At 40.8% G+C, this 19,476-nt stretch overlaps 1 protein-coding gene across 6 annotated transcripts in view; it reads right to left on the reverse strand.

Annotated features, from left to right (window-relative positions):
• Positions 1-18,270, reverse strand: part of gulp1b (GULP PTB domain containing engulfment adaptor 1b) — a 58,035-nt gene extending 39,765 nt beyond the window's left edge. For 5 of the 6 annotated variants that reach the window (XM_062528307.1, XM_062528305.1, XM_062528302.1 and 2 more), the window contains exon 1: positions 18,101-18,270. In XM_062528307.1, the coding sequence (XP_062384291.1) occupies positions 18,101-18,155 (55 nt within the window). In that variant the 5' untranslated portion in view covers positions 18,156-18,270. Of the gene's footprint in view, positions 1-18,092 lie in introns of all 6 variants that reach the window. The other variant, XM_062528304.1, reaches the window with a different exon arrangement.
• Between the last annotated feature and the right edge of the window lie 1,206 nt (positions 18,271-19,476).

The raw sequence follows: 19,476 nt of genomic DNA on the forward strand, positions 1-19,476 counted from the left end.
CAACAAAAACATAAACACATTGCCCCCCACCCCCACCCCCCTCACACACACACACACACACACACACACACACACACACACACACACACACTCAGTCTCATAAACAAACATATCTTTGGAGTTTGACTTTCACAGTTGAGTTGTTTTCAACAGATTTAAGCTTAAACTATGTGGAGTGCAAGGATGCTGTCAATGAACAGCTGTGACTAACCCACAGATGGTTAACCCAGACTGATGCCACTGTTTGGGAGCCACGTCCACATCAGTATATCTTGTGGCTCTAAATCCATTACTTCACATTGTGATGGTGCTTTTCTCATGGTATATTGTGCTAGTCAAAAGGAGCAAAGCTTAATCAGCTTAAACTAAGCCTCCTCGGGTGACAATGGAGAGGACTCACTCTTTGCCTGGGAGACGAGGCAAGGTTTATTATGGCTTGAGTCATGCAGAGCACTTATTTTTTCCCGCAGACCTGTGTGTGTGTGTGTGTGTGTGTGTGTGTGTGTGTGTCATAAGTCATCGGGCTATGCATGCTTGTGAGTGTCTCTGTGTGCATGCTAGTTTTCCCCTGCGGTCATAGGTCATCTGTTGATCATATTTAAGCTAACGGTTGCCCTACACGTAAACAGTGTATTACAGTATCACAATGCAGTGTGGCACTCACACTGACTTATTTCAGTCATATGTATATCTGACAGATGCATTTTGTCTTGTTCCTGTTTCCTCAGGGCTAACAGCAGTTGTGTTGACACATAAGCTATATGGTGCATAATAGGAGAGACTGTGACAGAATATGCTACGCTACATGAATGCTAATTTTCTTCACGTCATCACAGCTTTCTTTGAGCCTCTGTCAGACATCATATCAACATGGCTCGGAGGTTCCGGTCAGGTGATTAATGGCGGAGGTAGTGTGATACTCCGTGATCTCAAACCCTAAAATGTGCTTAAAATAAGCAAACAAAGCTAAATTTGGAAAACAAAGAAAGATATGCAGTTTGGTTAAACAACGCAGATGTCCTCAAAGGCAAGTACAAGACGTCGGAAAGGAAAACAACAAGAAACTGACGAACCGCCAACAACAATGGTAGACGCCGGTGAAATTAAACAGCTCATTACGGACTTAAAGGAATCACTTTCTGGGGAAGTTCAAGAGTTTAGAACGGAATTCAGAGCTTTCAGAAAAGAAACGGAACGAGACATCAAGACAATAATGCATCAAACCGCGGCCTTACGAGAAGATGTAGAGGCCTTGACGAAGAGAACTTCTGAACTAGAGTCCAGGGTGAGTGAGCAAGAAGACGAAACGTTAAAATATAAAAAAGAAATCAATTGCTTACAAACCCGCATTGATGAGATGGGCGAACAGATGGACTATATTGAAATCAAATCTAGACAAAACAATGTATGCATCTATAATATTGCTGAAAACAGTGAAGGTGACGACGTGATTATGTTCATCCAAAAACTGTGTACAGACGTCTTGTGCATCAAAGAGGAACTTCCCATTACGCGGGCATACAGAATTGGTCAACGAAAGGAAGGATTCTCAAGACCAGTCATTGTTAACTTCGCAAATTACAATGGAAAGAATGAAATGCTTAAAACTGCCTGGGCTAAGAAGGAGATCCTCTTCCATAATACACGTGTATACTTCGACCATGATTTGACGACAAAAGTGAAACAACAGCGAGCGGAATATAGACCTTTGCGAGAGCAATTAAAAAAGCTGCAGCTCAAATCACACATCCTGACTCCAGCAAAACTTAAGGTGTTCAATTCGGATGGAACCACAACAATATATAGGAGCGCGGAACAGGCCCAGAAGGATTTACAACAGAGAGGCCTCTACAAGCCAGCCGAAGATTAGGAGCGTCCTACGGAAGGAATTGCGTGTAACGAACCGACGTTGTTGTAGTCTACTACTTTGTGTCGGATTGGGACTTTGTTTAAGACTAAACAGCGGTCGACTATTCTCATGGACTGATGGACACATTTAAAAATGAGACAAAGGACTAAGCTATGAAGAATCGTGGAAGGCCTCAATGGACAAAAAAAAAAAAAAAAAAAAAAAAATGTATAGGCTATAGAGACAAAAGAGGACACTGACTGCTAAATGGACGTCTATCCTTGTCTCTCTGTCGCTCTCTCTCTCTCTCTCTCTCTCTCTCTCTCTCTCTCTCTGTTTTTGTCTTTGTCTCAGCTGTTGTCTTCTTCTCTGTCTGTCTCTGTCTCTCACTCTCCCTGTACCTGTATCTCCCTCTCTTTATCTCTCTCTATGGATTCTGTGGATGAAGGGTTGAGTTAGCATGCATGAGTGAATGGGTGTGTTGAGGGAATGTGAAAGGGGTGGGAGGGGAATGGATGTATGGATGTGAGTGACAGTGGGATGAAGGATGTGTGTTTGTGAGCATGTGTATCTGTGTGAGGGTGCTTGCTTGGGTTTGTACATGTGTGGGTGTATATGGAAGTGCAAAAAGACAAGAGTGTATTTGTGTGTGGGAGTGTATGAATGAATGAGTGTATGAATGAAATGGGTTACATGTGGAGAGTGGGGGTTATATAGGAAAGATTAGGAGAATACATGTCTTGGAGTGTTGTATGTGAGGGTGTTAAGGGCTACGGGTATGAATAAGGGAATGAAAGGGTGTGAGAGTGTGTAAATGTGAATAGGGATGGAAAGGTGGAAGCAAGGGTTTAAGTGATGGTGGAGCGAAAGAATGTATACGTGTGAGTGTGCAAGTGTATGCGTGTGAGTAAAGACAGGTGGGTCAACGGGTACAGAGGTGTGTATGTGTGTGTCTGTGTGAGTGTGCAAGTGTCTGCGTGTGGGTGAAGACAGGTGGATCAACGAGTACAGAGGTATGTGTGTGTGTGTGTGCGTGTCTGTGTGTGTGTGCCTGTTTGTGTGTTAATGTGAACAGACTGGGGTGTGTCTATCTGAATGTGAGGGGAGCGGGTTGAGAGGAGGGTGGTGAGAGGGTGTGAGAGTAAGACAATGGAAACATTATGACTGTCTTTCTTTTGGTTAATTTAACTGTGAACTTTAGGTTAATAAATAGCAATTGATTAATATGAAGGGGGGAGAGACACTGTAGTATCCCTACCAATGAAGAAATTGTGTTATTTGATATAGACCTGTTTTTTTTCTCGAGGCGACTACAAGTACGCCAAACCAACCATCTAGAGATGATGGTTGAAGATAATGATATTTTTGGAACCTATCATTTTGTGTTTTCTTTTTTTTTACTTTTTTTGTCTTTAGATTTTCTTTTCTTTTTCCTTTTGGGAGTACTTTTTCCTTATCCCTGCCTATTTACCCAACCCGCTAACTTTCTGGTAATTGCCTACACATACAAGTATATACCATACATAAATACATTATCTACATTACAATGGAACATAACTAGTCTCATATATTTCAGGATGTGTGAACAGCATGTGGTTTTGATTAAGCAAAACTAACCTTACTGATTCTTAATGTGTGACCTAAATATAATATCATTAAATGTGAATGGGTTAAATAATCGAGTAAAGAGGGAAAAAATCTTATTGCAGATGGAAAAAGATAAGGGAGATATAATCTGTTTGCAAGAAACTCATTTGCAAAAACAAGAACATGAAAAGTTGAAAATAAAAACTAAAGGCCAAGTTTATTTTAGCTCATATAATTCTAGTCAGAAAGGGGTAGCAATAATCATTAAATCTCATGTAGGCTTTGAATTAGAAAACTGTGTTATCGATAAAGAAGGTAGATATGTTTTGGTTGTTGGTAACATAGAAGGTACAGAGTTTTCTATTTTGAATGTCTACTATCCCCCAGACACAGGAATAGAATTTATGCTACACCTAACAGAGCTGTTAATAACAAAAAGTAAAGGAGTATTAGTAATGGCAGGAGATTTTAACTTAGTTATGGACCCAAAATTAGATTCGTCCAGCACTAAAAAACATAGAGCAGAGAAAAATGCAAGCCTTCTGAGAAAATTTAGCACAGATGTGGGTCTCGTAGACGTATGGAGAACAATTCACCCAGGCAAAAAAGAGTACACATGTTTCTCGGGTAGGCATGCAGTATACAACAGGTTGGATTATTTCTTTATGTTTAAAAATAATGTAACACTTGTTAAACGGTGTACGATCAGTTCGATAAACATGTCAGACCATGCAGCTGTGACATTGACACTAGTATTAAATTCTAATAAAGGCAAAACACTGTGGAGATTAAATAACTCATTGTTACAACATACAGACTTCATGGATAAAATTAAAAAGGTATTAAAAGATTATGTAGAGATCAATGATAGAGAGGATACAGATTCGATTCTGCTATGGGAAGGAGCTAAAGCTGTTGTTCGAGGCCACATAATTTCATACTCATCTGCTAAGAAAAGAGCAAGGGAAGCACAACAGAAATGGTTAACTGAAGAAATAAAGAAGATAGAAAATACTCATAGCAAGACAAATAGTAACGAAGATAGAATAAAACTAAAGGAAAAACGTCTTAAACTAGACAGATTACGTACACTAGAAATTGAAAAATTAATGAAGTTCATGAATCAAGAAAATTATGATGGCGGCCCAAAGTCTTTAAAAATATTGGCATATAGATTAAAACAACAAATGAAACGAGCACATATTACAAAACTAAAAACAAAGCATGATACATTAATTACTGACAAAGAACAGATTGCAGAGGAGTTTGCCAACTATTACGAAGATCTATATAGAGAGGAGGTAAGTGAAGATATAGAGGCAACTCAAAGCTACCTGAGGAACCTAGACATGCCGAAGCTAACAGAAGATAACAACATGGAACTAATAAAAGACATTACAACAGAGGAAGTAAGTAAACAAATTCAAGCTTTGAAAATAGGGAAAACTCCAGGTGATGATGGTTTTACAAATGAATTTTATAAAGCATTTAAAAAAGAATTAACCCCCCTACTAGTTGAAGCATATAATTGCGCGCTACATACAGGAAGATGGGCACAGACTTGGGCGTCATCTATAATAACACTTATACATAAAGAGGGGAAGGATGCCACAAGATGTCCCTCATATAGGCCCATATCGCTGCTTAATACAGACCATAAAATTATATCAGCCATATTAGCAAATAGATTAAAAAAGATCATTGTGGATATTGTAAACGTGGATCAATGTGGATTTATACCTGGAAGGCTACTGGGGGATAATATCAGAAGGACTTTAAATATAATTGATTATGCCCAAAGACAAAATAAGGATATGGGTCTAATTACATTAGATGCAGAAAAGGCATTTGACTTAGTTAGCTGGCCTTTTATGTTTGAAGTTCTTAATAAGGTAGGTTTAGATAAAACATTCTGTTCATGGCTAAAAGCAATATATAGTAATCCGACCTCTAGAGTGAAAACAAATGGTACTTTATCTAGAAATATTAAAATACGGAGAGGCACTAGGCAAGGAGACCCACTTTCGCCCCTTCTATTTGCGATATATATCGAAGTGCTGGCAGTAGCAATTAGGCAAAATGTAGAGATAAAAGGTATAAACATAGGAAACGACATACACAAACTAGCATTATATGCAGATGATGTCATAGTTTATTTAGCAGAACCAAAAGAAACAATACCAGAGTTAAAGAGAATAATTCAAGAATATAGTAAATTTTCAGGATATAAGTTAAATGAAAATAAATGTGAAGCATTAATAATTGGGAGAGATATTAGACAAGAGGTGAAAGATTGCTACTTTAAATATAAGCAGAAGATCAAATATCTTGGTATCTATATAAGTAAAAATCTGAATGATCTGTATGACAATAATTATGGTGCATTGGAGCATAAAGTAAGGCAAGACTTGAATCGATGGAGAATAATTCCTGAAGGTATGTTGGGAAGGGTGGAAGCGATCAAAATGATGGTCCTTCCACGATTTTTATTTTTGTTTCAGGCATTGCCACTGGTACTTCTAGAATCCCAGTTTAGAGTATGGAATAAAATGATCTCTAATTTTATTTGGAATTATGGGAAACATAGAATTAAGTTAAATTCCTTAACTAAGCAAAGGGAAGAAGGGGGTTTAGGGGTGCCAGACCTGCAAAATTACTTCTATGCAACACAAATACAAACAATAATGAAATGGATGAACATAGCATTAGAAACTAAATGGATTAATATAGAAAGAGAACTCACAACGGTGTCTTTGGGGACCTTACCTTTTTTGGACTCAAAGACTCAAAATCTTCATACAGGGCAACATTTTTGCATTTTGAGCACCATAAGAACTTGGAAACGAATTTGTAAAAAAATAAATATAAAGACAGACTGTATACATCTCAGAGAAATGGCACATGACCCAGATTTCCTACCAAATAGAATGGATCATATTTTAGACTGCTGGGCAAAGAAGGGATTAATAACATTTGCACAAGTTATGAATAGAAATACAGTAGACACATATGAAAATATAGCCTCTAGATATGACTTGGATAAAAGACACTTTTTTAAGTTTCTACAGGTAAGAAGCTATGTTAAGGAAAAGTTAGTGGAGGAAATAGAAAATGATTTAGTACAATATTTAATCCACAATAGGAATAAAGGTAAGGGGAATCTTTCAAAAATTTACAAAATATTACAAAAACTAACCGATGTAAAGGCTGAAGTTAAAGAAAAATGGGAAAAAGAGTTAAAAATTGATATTACAAGAGAACACTGGAGATCTTCGTTAAAAGAAAACTGTGCAATAACACAATCAAGATATTGGAATGAATTTGCTTGGAAAGTACAACAGAGATTCTTTCTTACACCTGACAAATGTAGTAAATTCACCCAACAAGGAACTAGTTGTTGGAGAAGCTGTGGAGAACAAAACGCAAACTATAGTCATATTTTCTTTTTCTGCCCAGCCTTAGAAACATTCTGGGAGGAATTTGGTGAAGCAATTAAATTTATTTTTGATTTAAAGCAGAACGTAACAACAGAAAACTTACTTGGTATTAATTTGGCTGACAAAATGGAACCTAAATACGAAATATTATTCAATATATTAAGACTATCTGCAATAAAACAAATAACCAGGAATTGGAAGCAAGCAAAAGCCCCAGACTTAGGTAAGTGGCACAACACAATAGAAAACATTTTGGAAATGGAGAAACTCACTTTTAAAATTAGGGATCAGCTTGGCAAATGGGAAAACTTATACCCGGATAGAATAGTACACAAAATAACAAATTACTTTAATAATATAAGATGATACAATTTAATTAATAATATTCCACACAGGACATGATTTGCTTGTATGCAATTAAAATAAAAAGTTAACAGTACTTGTAGGCTTAAATACACTGAACTCACACACATACACACGCACACAAACACACACACACCCACACCAACACACATGCACACACACCCACACCTATGTACACATAATGTACAACAACGAATACCCCCTCCCCGCCCCTCCCCCTCAATAACAACTACAACTTTACATGCGCACGCACACACATGCACATACACACACACACACACACACGCACCCACATACACACACACACACACACGCAAGAACACCCCCCCCCCCCCCCCTACCCCCCAAAAAATACTCAACAATAAGCAATTACACATAGGGCATATATATGTAACTCCCCTTCCCCTACACAGTCCTTTTTCTTTATTCATTTATTTATTTTTTATAGATTATGTTATTGCCCCCCCCCACCCCCCCCCCCCCCCCCTCTCGGTTTGCTTCTGTCTTTTTTTTTGTTGCTTTATCCTTAATAACAAAACAAAACAAAAAATGAATGCAATGTAAGTTAGTTGAAGTAAGTGAAGTTTGTACTGTATATATGGACAAACATGCAATAAAAGTACTAAAAAAAAAATATCAACAATACAACAACGTCCGCCAATGGGGAAGAAAAAGCCGGTGTGTGTTTACGTGTCATCCGTGTCATTTGGCCCATATCAGTATGTTGATGAAATATCTCATTTGGGAGGGTTGAGCGAAATAGGATATTAAAGAGAGTAGAGTATTCCAAACATCAGAGAGAGAGAGAGAGAGAGAAAGAGAGAGAGAGAGAGAGAGAGAGAGGGAGAGAGGAGTGAGAGGGAGAGAGAGAGAGAGAGGAGAGAGAGAGAGAGAGAGAGAGAGAGAGAGAGAGAGAGAGAGAGAGAGAGAGAGAGAGAGAGAGAGAGAGAGAGAATCCCATTTTGAAAAAGGCTCCATCTTTGGGTCCAGCTTCCTGTTTGCTGGAGGGAAGGAAATTGTGTAATGCCACGCTTATGATTGGGTGGGTGGGTGGGGGGGGGGGTTCTGCAGAGGGAGTAGCCACTTCCTGGGGGGCGGTAGGGGGGTTAGGATGCGGGAGGGGAGGGGACGGGAGGGGAGGGGAGGGGGACACAGGAGGACAGATTGTAATAGCACAGAGCACATCGGAACATGACCTAAAAGACCAAGTCTAGTGATAGGCCTACTGTGGAAGATGAGATTAAACCTCCTCTGGCGCTATGAGATTATACTGTACAGAATATGAGGCTATTCTCTGTGGCTATTATCTTTATGTGTTATTGTGAAGACATATTAGTGATGTCAACACACATATCAGCAGGGAATGTTAGGGGTACTTTGTGCCCAAGGCTGGTACAGATCCTTGAACGTGTTACATCAACATTATGGCTTATCTGCCTATACAGCCTTCTTTATCTGTTGCTTCTCATCTTCTTTCTCTATTTGTACTGTAGGTCATAAGTTAGTGTGCAGTGTTTGGTACGCTGTGTAGGTTAATCCATTTGGGCAACAACAGTGGAAAGGGCTGGTAAAATGATTGACATTGGTTTGGGATATCTGTTAATTTTTGATTGCTTCTTAAATGATCTTTTGAAGTGCTGTCAATTTGGGATTAAGCATCTCCGATTTCCTAATTCCAGATACTCTGGTGCACCCTGTCTGCATGCATGAAATTAATGGCTAATCACCTTCGCGATTTGGACTTGGCGTGTTCATAATCCTGCCCCCTGTGCTAGTTCAGGGGAACAATAAGAGGGATCTGCTTTGGAGGGCTGTACAGATGACTGTTTATGACTCTGGAGTTCCGGGCTTGAGAGATGGCTCTGGTTTGTCAATGCAACACACAGTAGACGCGCTGGGGAAACGGCAGACTAAATATATGCTTTAACGCTCCGCCCTCAAAGCAGCCCTCACATCTGTTTGAGAGCCTGACATATTCCTTCTGTGGTGACACATAGAGTGGGGCAGGACACCCCCCCCCCGCCCCCCCGCCCCCCCGCCCCCCCGCCCCTTTCATCTCTAACTTATTTCCCCCGCCGTTCCCCACCTGGAGCCCAAATGGCCGCAGTGAGCGCTGAGAGGCTCTCACCATCCATCTTGCGGGTCCAATCTCTGCCAGCGGGGGGAAGGGACAACCCCCTTATTTTATCTCCGAGATCTGACGCTGATGGAGGCAAGAGTGCGAGCCTTTCAAAGCCTGCCGAACGCATTTATCATGCGGCTCCGCCGCGGCCAAACAAGAGCGCGCTCCCCTACAACGGAGGAAGCGGCGGCCGCGCTGGCTTCAAAAGGAAGACGCGAGGCCTAAGAGCTGGGCTAATTCAGGCACAATGACCTCATTTACACGGAGCCGGGAGCAGAGGAAGAACGGCCTCCCTCCCTCCTATTGTGACGTGTTTGGCCGATACGGGCCAAAAAACGAAGAAACTTGGCACAGGGACGCGCTATTTTTAAGAGTGTTGGTGTATGCGGGGTGGTGCTTTTCCTGATAAAGATCTAACTTTTAACGGACACATGCTGCTGAATCAATAACCCTGTGGCCATGTTCCCAACATCTGCACGTGTGCATATTAGAGGCTACCAATTCGCCTTAAACAGACTAACTCATACAGACAGCACAGTCTGAGAGCTGCTCGGTCTGGTTTCCTTTGAAGCAAACGCACACCAGCTCGTTCTTTCCTCAAAAGATTTATGCATGTCCATCTCTGATGCCAGTAGAACAGAATAAACGCTGACGACCACCCCGTTTCTGTTCCATCATTCTCCCATGCTCATAAATCCAAATGAACTTATTCATGCTGGCTGATTGTGGAGGAGGCTCATACCCCCTCATCAAGGCATCGCATCACTTTCTCCAGTGCGGGAATCTGATGGGAACTCTCGACGCAAGGTAGTTGTTGGAGCACATACACACACACACACACACACACACACACACACACACACACACACACACACTACACACACACAGACATACACACACATTCTTACACAAACATTGAACAAGAGAAAGAGAGAGAGAGAGAGAGAGAGAGAGAGAGAGAGAGAAATGAAAAGAGAAAGACTCCTGCAATCCCACCAGGTGTTCCATGCAAAACAGTAATCTCAGGCGTAAAAAATTAAAATATGCTAATACAGACAAAAATTAATTTAAAGAAAAAATATTTCAACAAAACAAAACACATACTATCTAAGGGATTAAAGCAACAGGGACAGCTAGAGAGTCCTGGATTGATTTATTTACACAGAGGAGTCAGACGCAGAGCAGCACGTTCTTTAATAACTTTCTGTGTTGCTGCCATCACTGATGTGAAAACTATAGCTGCATGAGCCTTGTTTACTGTGCCATAGTGCAATTAGGCTCAATTATCTTAAATAAAAGAACTCTGCTGTGATACAGGCAGTCTGTGAATGAGTCACAGAGTCTGTGAATGTTTTGAAAGATCTGACGCTTTAGCTTTTGGATTATTTTCGTACAAATTCTTTTGTATTTCCATCAGTGGAAGTATTTCAGCGTGCAGAAAGGCTCTGGCGGATTGAGCCTAATAAGGGGAGTAATTGTTGATTTAAATTTCAGGGGGAGGGGGAGTTTGGAGCGTTGAAAGGAAGTGGTGTCACAGGAGCGGCTAAATTCTCCATGACACGCCTGTCCCAGTTTCAGAAGAATGAGACTGAAACTGGCAAGATACAGCCCCACCAATTATCTACACAGTGCACCTCAGTTTAAAGTGTTTAAACGTGACGTTTGAGCCTTACTGTGGAGAACGCTGGCATTTCTACAGAGAATTCTCAAACGCAGGCCTGCAATATAATTTCCTGTTGAATCCCCCGCCTTGCATTACTAAGCAACTCAAATGAGCACTCCTTGAATTAATCACAGAACATTTTAATAATTTAAGGCTGCAAATGAGGGTATAAAAATGAAAAAGTACCCCATATTTCTCATGTGTAAATACTTGATCAATACCAGGTTTAAATCACGGCCAAGGCCGACCTGTGGAATGGAGTAGACTTGGGGCGCAGACGCATATAAGTCACTGGTGAGCAGTACAGCTCCGCAACTGTTGCTTGCTTGAGAATTCTGTGCCGTCAGCTGAAACTGCCAGCAGTCAATATCTATGCACAGCTCAAATCAAACGGATACGCCGCCTGCCTCGGGAGCGTTATTCAAGCTGCTCCGTACAGTGCTGTCGTTTTCAATTTAGGACAGAATCAAGTCGAATTTAAGAGAGAGAGAGGACTTGGAAGCATCGCAGCGGAGTTGCCATTTCCTGGACTCATTCCTCTGTTATGAAAAAGTCTTCCATCGCTTCCATCACACGATGTTTGTAGAGATGAAGGCCGGCAGGTCAATGTCAGCACAGAGACTCCAGAGTCGCAGGTCACAGTCCAAGTCTTGTCACTTTCCATTTACTCACAGCGATGTATGAATGCTTTTGGATGTGGTTGCTTGTAAAAAAAAGTGCACTAAACCAACACAACACAAGCTTCGGTCCAGACATGTCTAGTCGATGCCAAGAGGGCGACTCCAAAACACCCTCGAAAAACATTCACATCCACAAATGGAGCGAACTGGACTGGCCCTCGGAGCAAGGTAAACAAACTTTCCTTTTCATCCGCATGAATGGGAATATGTCTGCAGTGCACTAAAGTGAGAAAGAAAAGTCGCACTTCGCCAATCAGGACCTGCCCTCTGAACAGTGCTCACCGCCCCCTCCAGCGAATCTGACTTTAGAAAATAGAGAGCTAGAGAGTAGTGAGCCACACTAGATACAACTTTGCTGAGAGGAAAAAATCACAGTGGGAAACAACTCTAATTAAGACTCAAGCAGTTCTACATAATGCTCTGTCCAAAATACTAATGTAGCTTTCATCTTAAAAGAACAACAACAACTGCATATAGTGGTCCCAGAGATGACACAATTATTCTCCATTCTCTCCCTCCTGCTGGCCACTTAACCCTTTGTTGCCTGCACCGAACATTCCATTTTCTCATACTCAATGGCCTCATGGCACAAAAAGGTGTATTGTGTGATTATGCTACATGGCAGAGATACAATATACCCACCACTGTAATCAGAAGAAACAGGGCTTTCAAATGGTATAAAATATAGCTAATATATTTGAAGAGAACATACATATTTGTAAAATATATCTTCAAAATTCAACCCCAAAAAACACGAAAATATCAATTAGTCAAGATTAATCTCATTTTTCCCCCAATTTCTGTTGTAGGTAGAGAAAAACCTAGAGCATGTTAGGGATTCACAATTTTGTCCTCTATTCACTGAAAAAAACAGAACCAATCTGTCACCTTTTGTTCAAATGTTATGATAAATTTATTGGACCTTTGCAGATGGCACTAAACATTCCGTTTTTCATACTTGATGCCCCCGTGACACAAAAAGGCTTGTTGTGTGGATATGCTAGATGCTAGAGATATAGTAAACCCATCATTGTGATCAGAAGAACTAGCCCTTTAAAATGGTATACATCATGGTTAATAAGTTTAAGTGTAACATACATTGTTTTTAAACAATACCTTCAAAATTCAACCTTAAAAAACACGAAAACATATATTTGTCAAGATAAATCTTATTTTTTACCTAATAGCTATCGCAGATATAGTGTGTGAGTTATAGACAATGTTGTGCTCTCTTCAGTGAAAGAAACAGAATCAATGTATTACCTTTGGTTCAAAAGTTATGATCAATTTACTTATAACTGCAAGTTGAAGTGACGAGTAGAATTTTTAAAAAGTAGAATGCTTTCATTCCCTGATTTCAAATTCAACTCCAAAATACACAGATATGTTGGTCATGTAATAAACATAAGTGTATTTAACCATCTCAGTTGTATAGCTAAATGTGGCATGTTTTACCTTGCCTTAAGAGCCAATAACCTTTTTGAGTGAGGAAAGACTAAAGGTGAAGTAAAGACTAGCTGATGGAGAATGCTTCTCTCTATGGATCATTCTGTTACGAAAACAAGAATAGAGAAAAGACACTGACACACGATTTCTAATGGAAAAAATATAGTTCAATTTTATTTTAAAATGGATAAATTATATTAAATCTTTAAGAACCCAGGTATAACACTTAAACATTTACAAACAAGCAGTACTAGAACTACAAGAGTAAGAAGACAACACTGTAACAAGCGTCTACGCTTCCTACCTGACATGGGCCTGTCAGGGAATGGCTAACCAAACCCAAAATAGATTGTCATAAGAATGTTAATTAGTAGAAATGTAAATATAAATGTAATGAAACTATTACCACTATTCCTGTCATTATTATAACAAGTAATAATCTTGTAACGATACAAATTGTGCACATGTGCAGTTTTGCAAGCGCACACACAAACAAAAACATTGTTACTCAGCTGAGGATGTTGGGAGATCACTCCCCTCCTCCTCCTCTTCTTCCACATCCTCTTCACCCAGTAGCTGGCTATCCAGGTACTCCTCCATGTCCATCCCTGCATGATCCTGTAGTTGATGACCTGGAGCTCCACAGCAGTCAGTTGTCTCCTTTCCCTGAGAGACCATCAACCGTGCATACTGGCTCTTCTCCCCCTCCCATCTAAAATAATGAGGAGAAAAAAGATAGGCCTGTAAATAACTTACTAGGTTGTTACAATACAATCTGAATCACCTCAAACTATGTCCTTTTTCACTAAAGACACGGTCACTGGAAGGCTGACTGATGACTTGGAGAAATAACACACACACACAAACATAGTTACCCAGCTGAGGATGATGGGAGATTACTCTCCTCCTCTTCTTCCACATCCTCTTCACTCAGTAGCTGGCTATCCACGTACTCAGTGTCCATCCCTTCATGATCCTTGATGCTCACCGATAACCTGGAGCTCCTCTGCGATCAGTTGTCTCCTTTCCCTGAGAGACTCCATCAACCGTGCATACTGGCTCTTCTCCTCCTCCATCTAAAATAATGAGGAGAAAAAAGATAAGCCTGTAAATAACTTACTTGGTTGTTACAATACAATCTGAATCACCTCTATGTCCTTTTTCATCAGTCACTGGAAGGCTGACTGATGATTTGGAGAAATAACATTAGCCTGTGAACTCACTTGAAGCAAGTTAGTATTAAATCCTTGACTAAGCATTACAGACCAGCTTGCAAACCAACACTAATATAAGACAACTTGAGCAAGAAAATAAGACAGAAACCATCTAGAGAGCACATGTATGCACACACACACACCGTGTTATTTCGTGGCAGCGTAAAGACGAAATATTGCGTCTCGACGTGGAGTAGAGAAAATGCACTTGACATGTTAACGTTAGTTGGCAAGTATCGCCATAACCTTGATCAAGAAAATTATAGTCTACGATCTAAGCAATAGCTATGACACATTCACACGTCTTCATATGCAAAAGTAGCCGACAATAAACGAAAACCTTGCGCTAGACCCCTGGCACAATCATCACGTTTGGATACATTAGCACCTTTCATGTTTGACAGATCATATCTAGCAAGCTAATCAACTTGGCTGCATATAACTGTAAAATGTGGTACATATTTCGACGAAATAACTGGTTTATTTGAGAATAAAATAGCCTACCAATAGATGTCCGTCACATAAGGTGATATAGATAGGGCATTTGAGCGAAACTGATCAGGAAAGGAGGGCGCGTCCCGGGCATGTCGAACCAAAAATATATCTGGAGCTGGAAATGTACAGCTAGCGTGCTAACGGTAATGATTGCTGTAGTATTACCTGACAAGCTATTTCGTTCAAACTTGAATACATCTCTAAAGTAACAGTCCTAGTAGTTAGCTTTCCACGTTTTCCATGTTACCCCCCAAGAAATCATTGAAAATAGTAACAGTTTACTAAAGACAACAGTTTGCGAAAACACCAGCAACCAGCTGATGTGAACACACGCAAAATGGTTATATACACACGGCGCAATTACTAGTAAAATGGCTAAATAAAAAACGACGAAATAACTGGTTTATTTGGGAATATAATAGCCTACCAATCAGGTGTCCTTTACATGAGATTATATAGATAGAGCATTTGAGAGACACTGGTCAGGACAGGAGGACGCGTCGTGGGCAAAATATTTCTGGAGCGAGAAGCTCTACCTAACTTACAGCTAACGTTATGAGTTGCTGTAGCATTACATGACAGGTTATTTCGTTCAAATTGAATACACGTCTAAAGTGACAGTCCTAGCAGTTGGCTCATCATGTTTTACACATCGTTACCCCCCAATAAACATTGAAAATAGCAACATTTTACTAAAGATAAGAGTTTGCTAAAACACCCGCAAATGTTGCGAGCTGAAGTAAACACAGACGCATATGTTACGGTCACACACTCACGGTGCAATTACTGGTAAAAATAGCTAAATAAAAACGATTTTGAAGTAATAACGTGGATAGGTACAATAACAACACATAAAAAGACTGTTTTACCTCAGTTCATCCACCAGTTTGTCCTTCAGACGACGTTATCATGTCTGATGTATGATGACAGCTAGCGTTGCTCCTTCAGATGCAGCAGGCAGAGGGACATTTCAACTTCTTGTTTTCTCTTCAAGTAGTGAAACAAATTCGCGCCACAAATCCCTTAACCAATCATATCACTGTAAAGCTTATGATGTGACGTTTATGAGGAAGTTTTCATTTATAAAATCAGTTGAGGTATGGCGGAGTTATTAGACTCAACGTCATCGTTCCTGGAGGAACGATATTTACGTGGTTCGTCAACAAAGGGTTAAGCCATAACATTTGACATTAAATGAATAATAAAATGAAATGGAAAACTGGACAAAATGAAAAACAAGAAAAGGACAGACTTTCCATATGATCTCTTTCTCCCCAATTCCACTCATATTGATTGCTTCAGTCTAATTGTGATAATGATAATGAATGGCCACTCTGGTCTCGATTAGGCCTCCTCGGGGGATGTTCGATACAGTACGCACTGGAAATAAATACATGAAAACGAGGCACCCCGATGTGTTCCTCGCGCAGAGAGAGAGACAGAGAGAGAGAGACTTCATCTCTATCCCCCTTCACAAGCCACTAGCTCTGCTCTCAGCCTGGGTGATGGAAGACCGCTTGGCCTGCCAATTCTATTATCCAATCAGATCCACAGGGTTCAAGCCTTTTGACTGCTGCCTTGGCTGTCTGAAGTACAGAGTGGGAAATGTTTCAAAAAACAATGACTACGAACATATGGCCCACTCACATGACAGTGCTTATGGGCCTCCATGAATAAGACAAGGCCTGGGGATAGGGGTCTTGAGAGAAATCTGTGGTGCAGTGTGTTCAGCTGAGAGTAAACTATAAGGGACTAAGAAGGACTAATTATTATGCTAAGAAATGAACTGATCATGGGTTAGTCCCTATTAGCCTTTTTGTTTGATGTATAGCACAGAGTTTGCCCATGCGTCCAGTGTAAAGCTCATTCGCATGAGAGAGAGAGAGAGAGAGAGAGAGAGAGAGAGCAACAATGCTTGACTGATTACATATATGGCAATGCAATTATGCATGTTCAGTGTGCAAGCCATTCATACATATTTATAGACTGCATGCTACATGGATCTGTTTCCATTCAATAGATTACAGTAGAATAGCTGGATCACTGGGAACAATCATTTCGTCTATGCATTCAGATAAATCATTCTACGAAACAAATTACATTCTAGACATAATTACAATCAAGAATGTATCCTGCCGTGCGTGCTGGCATAGTTTGACTTTAAATACATTGACTCTGCAGCACACTGCCGACTTGTATGCTGAAGGATTCTGTTGACCCTCTTTAACGGTTTTACAAAAATAAGTCATCCATGCAGGTGGACATCACGCACGGAGGTCAGTTCTGACGTACAGAGAGCTGGCCGTGCCAACTTTAATGGCGAGCGCCAAGTAAGCTTGGTGGGCTGAGAAATCTAATTCCAACAGCCAAGGGCACTTTCAAGAAGATGGCTGTCCAGTCAGCAATGTCATTCAACCCGAAGATTTAAGTTATAGATTTTTGGCAGACACGGCAAAAAAAGTAACCGAAAGCTTGATGAAAATATCAGGATATAAGATGGATTGGGTACATGAAGTGTCAGAAATATACTACCTTAAAGCTGTGCCAAATTGATCTTACCCATAATGATACTTTGAGTGATAGCCTTTGGCTCACACGGGTCTGCAGGACAATGTGGACACTTGTGGATGAGTGATATTATAGAAGACAAACAGAAACACACCTATCCTCTTTACCGACATTTAGAACATCTTCCAAGGTGCTTCCAAATGCAGCTCTGAAACCGATCGCACTTCGTGTTCCTCGGTCCTGACACCGTTCAATCTGCACGTGCCATTCCAACCCCCTTTTCATCTTTGCGCAATGTCCATACTTTTATTCTTTTACTAAATGAATCAAAACAGCCGAAATATCTAGCAAAACATTTCACTACTAGGACTGGACCCTATTTTTTACCATCATCAGCAAGGGAAACAAAAAATATCATAATTCTGCAACATTCATTCATTACGTCCCGGTTTGAAATGACCAATAAGCATGTTGATATATTTCTGAACAACATATAAATTGTGTGGGTACTGTGAAATTACGCGCGTGATATATGGAACAAGACTATCTAATATTTACAACGTAATTTATTCGCTGCTCAAAGCACACCAGACGAGGCTACTATGACAAGAACTTTGTGTTTATTAATGTATTTCCTGTCAAAACTCTGCTTACTCTACATAAACATTCCATTCTGCTTTCAGAGGTTTTGTCCGAGTCAAGGCAAGAAACGTAAAAGGACAGCGTACAAACTCACGGAGAGTGGAGATTTTCTGGTTGTGGCGCGTGGAGCGGCTCGCCTCCGTTACCATCGGGACCTGCACTACAGTCTCCTCACATTCCGCTCGCTGGAGCTGCTTAAAAAGTTTAGTGACGTCAAGGCAGGCATTTAAAACGCCGCTTTTCTACTGGAATCCGCAGCCGATAGTCCCGTTAAAGGGACAGACTGATCATCCGTCCTGAGGGGAAGTAAACAGCGAGGCAAGATAGGACGCTGGCTTCATTCCCCAAGCCGTTAAAATGCCTTTTTAGCCACCCAGCGGTCAACGTGATGCAGTGTCTGGTATTGTCCCGACTCCCGGCTCAAACACAATCTCATTCAACACAGAACAGTGGCTTAACACACAATAGGTCAGTATCAGGGTTAATTTGAAAACCACATTTAAAACAACAACAGATAACCAAAGTGCTGTCAACAAAAACAGTGAGGAAACCAAAATGAGACAATGGCAATATTGTTTCTTATTACACAGGGCCTAATACCAGTATGTCAAATATGCCTCTCCCTTTGTAATCTATAAATAGCATTGCTATCTGCTAGAGCTGTTTACTGTCACCACTTATTTTTTCTCTTGAGCTGTCATATCTCTCGCAGACAGGGACAGTCGCAGAACCAAGAAGTGTCTGATCCAGCCAACTATCACCCGCATCCCTGAATGAACCGTGAGGGCCACAGGGGGATGAGCTGATCAGAGGTGTCACAGAGCCAGCCGATCACTCTCTGCCAAACGGGACAGGGGAGGCCAAGATCAGACAAATAAAGAACTCCTGACAGACAGCCAGAGACAGGGCCAAAGCCTGTAAGTCTGTCAAGCTTTTTTCCTTCTACACTGTATCTGTTATTAAACTTACCCACTGGCCATAGAGGCCTGCCCCCTTCTCTCTCTCCCTCCATTTTCTCCCCTCCCTCGCTCTCTCCCTTCCTCTCATCTCTGCCCTGGCTTCTGTTTCAGCAGTTTCCTCCCACCCTTCTCTACTGTACTGTATCATGACTTCTCTTTGGCACCATTCTAGCGTCGAGTGTGAGTGAGTGCATACTGTACGTGTATTCAGGCATCACTTGGCCAAGGTTGAGGAGGTTTTGTGTTTGACCGCTTTTGTTCTACCCTCTTTTATGTCACTGTACTCTATCAAGACTCCTCATTGCCACCTTTCTGGAGTGTGTGTCTGTGCATGCATGTGTATTCAGGCGTCACTTGGTCAAGGTTTAGTAGGACTGGTCTTCATTCATTAGTCAAGAGCAGCACTGACAGGCACACTAGCATAATCACTAGGATCGTGGACTGCCTGGGCAAGTGTGTGTAGGTGTGTGTTTGAACAAAAGCTTTATTATGACTACTCATAGCTGAATCG

Source organism: Sardina pilchardus, chromosome 23 (genome assembly GCF_963854185.1).
Source record: "Sardina pilchardus chromosome 23, fSarPil1.1, whole genome shotgun sequence".
NCBI lineage: Eukaryota > Metazoa > Chordata > Actinopteri > Clupeiformes > Clupeidae > Sardina > Sardina pilchardus.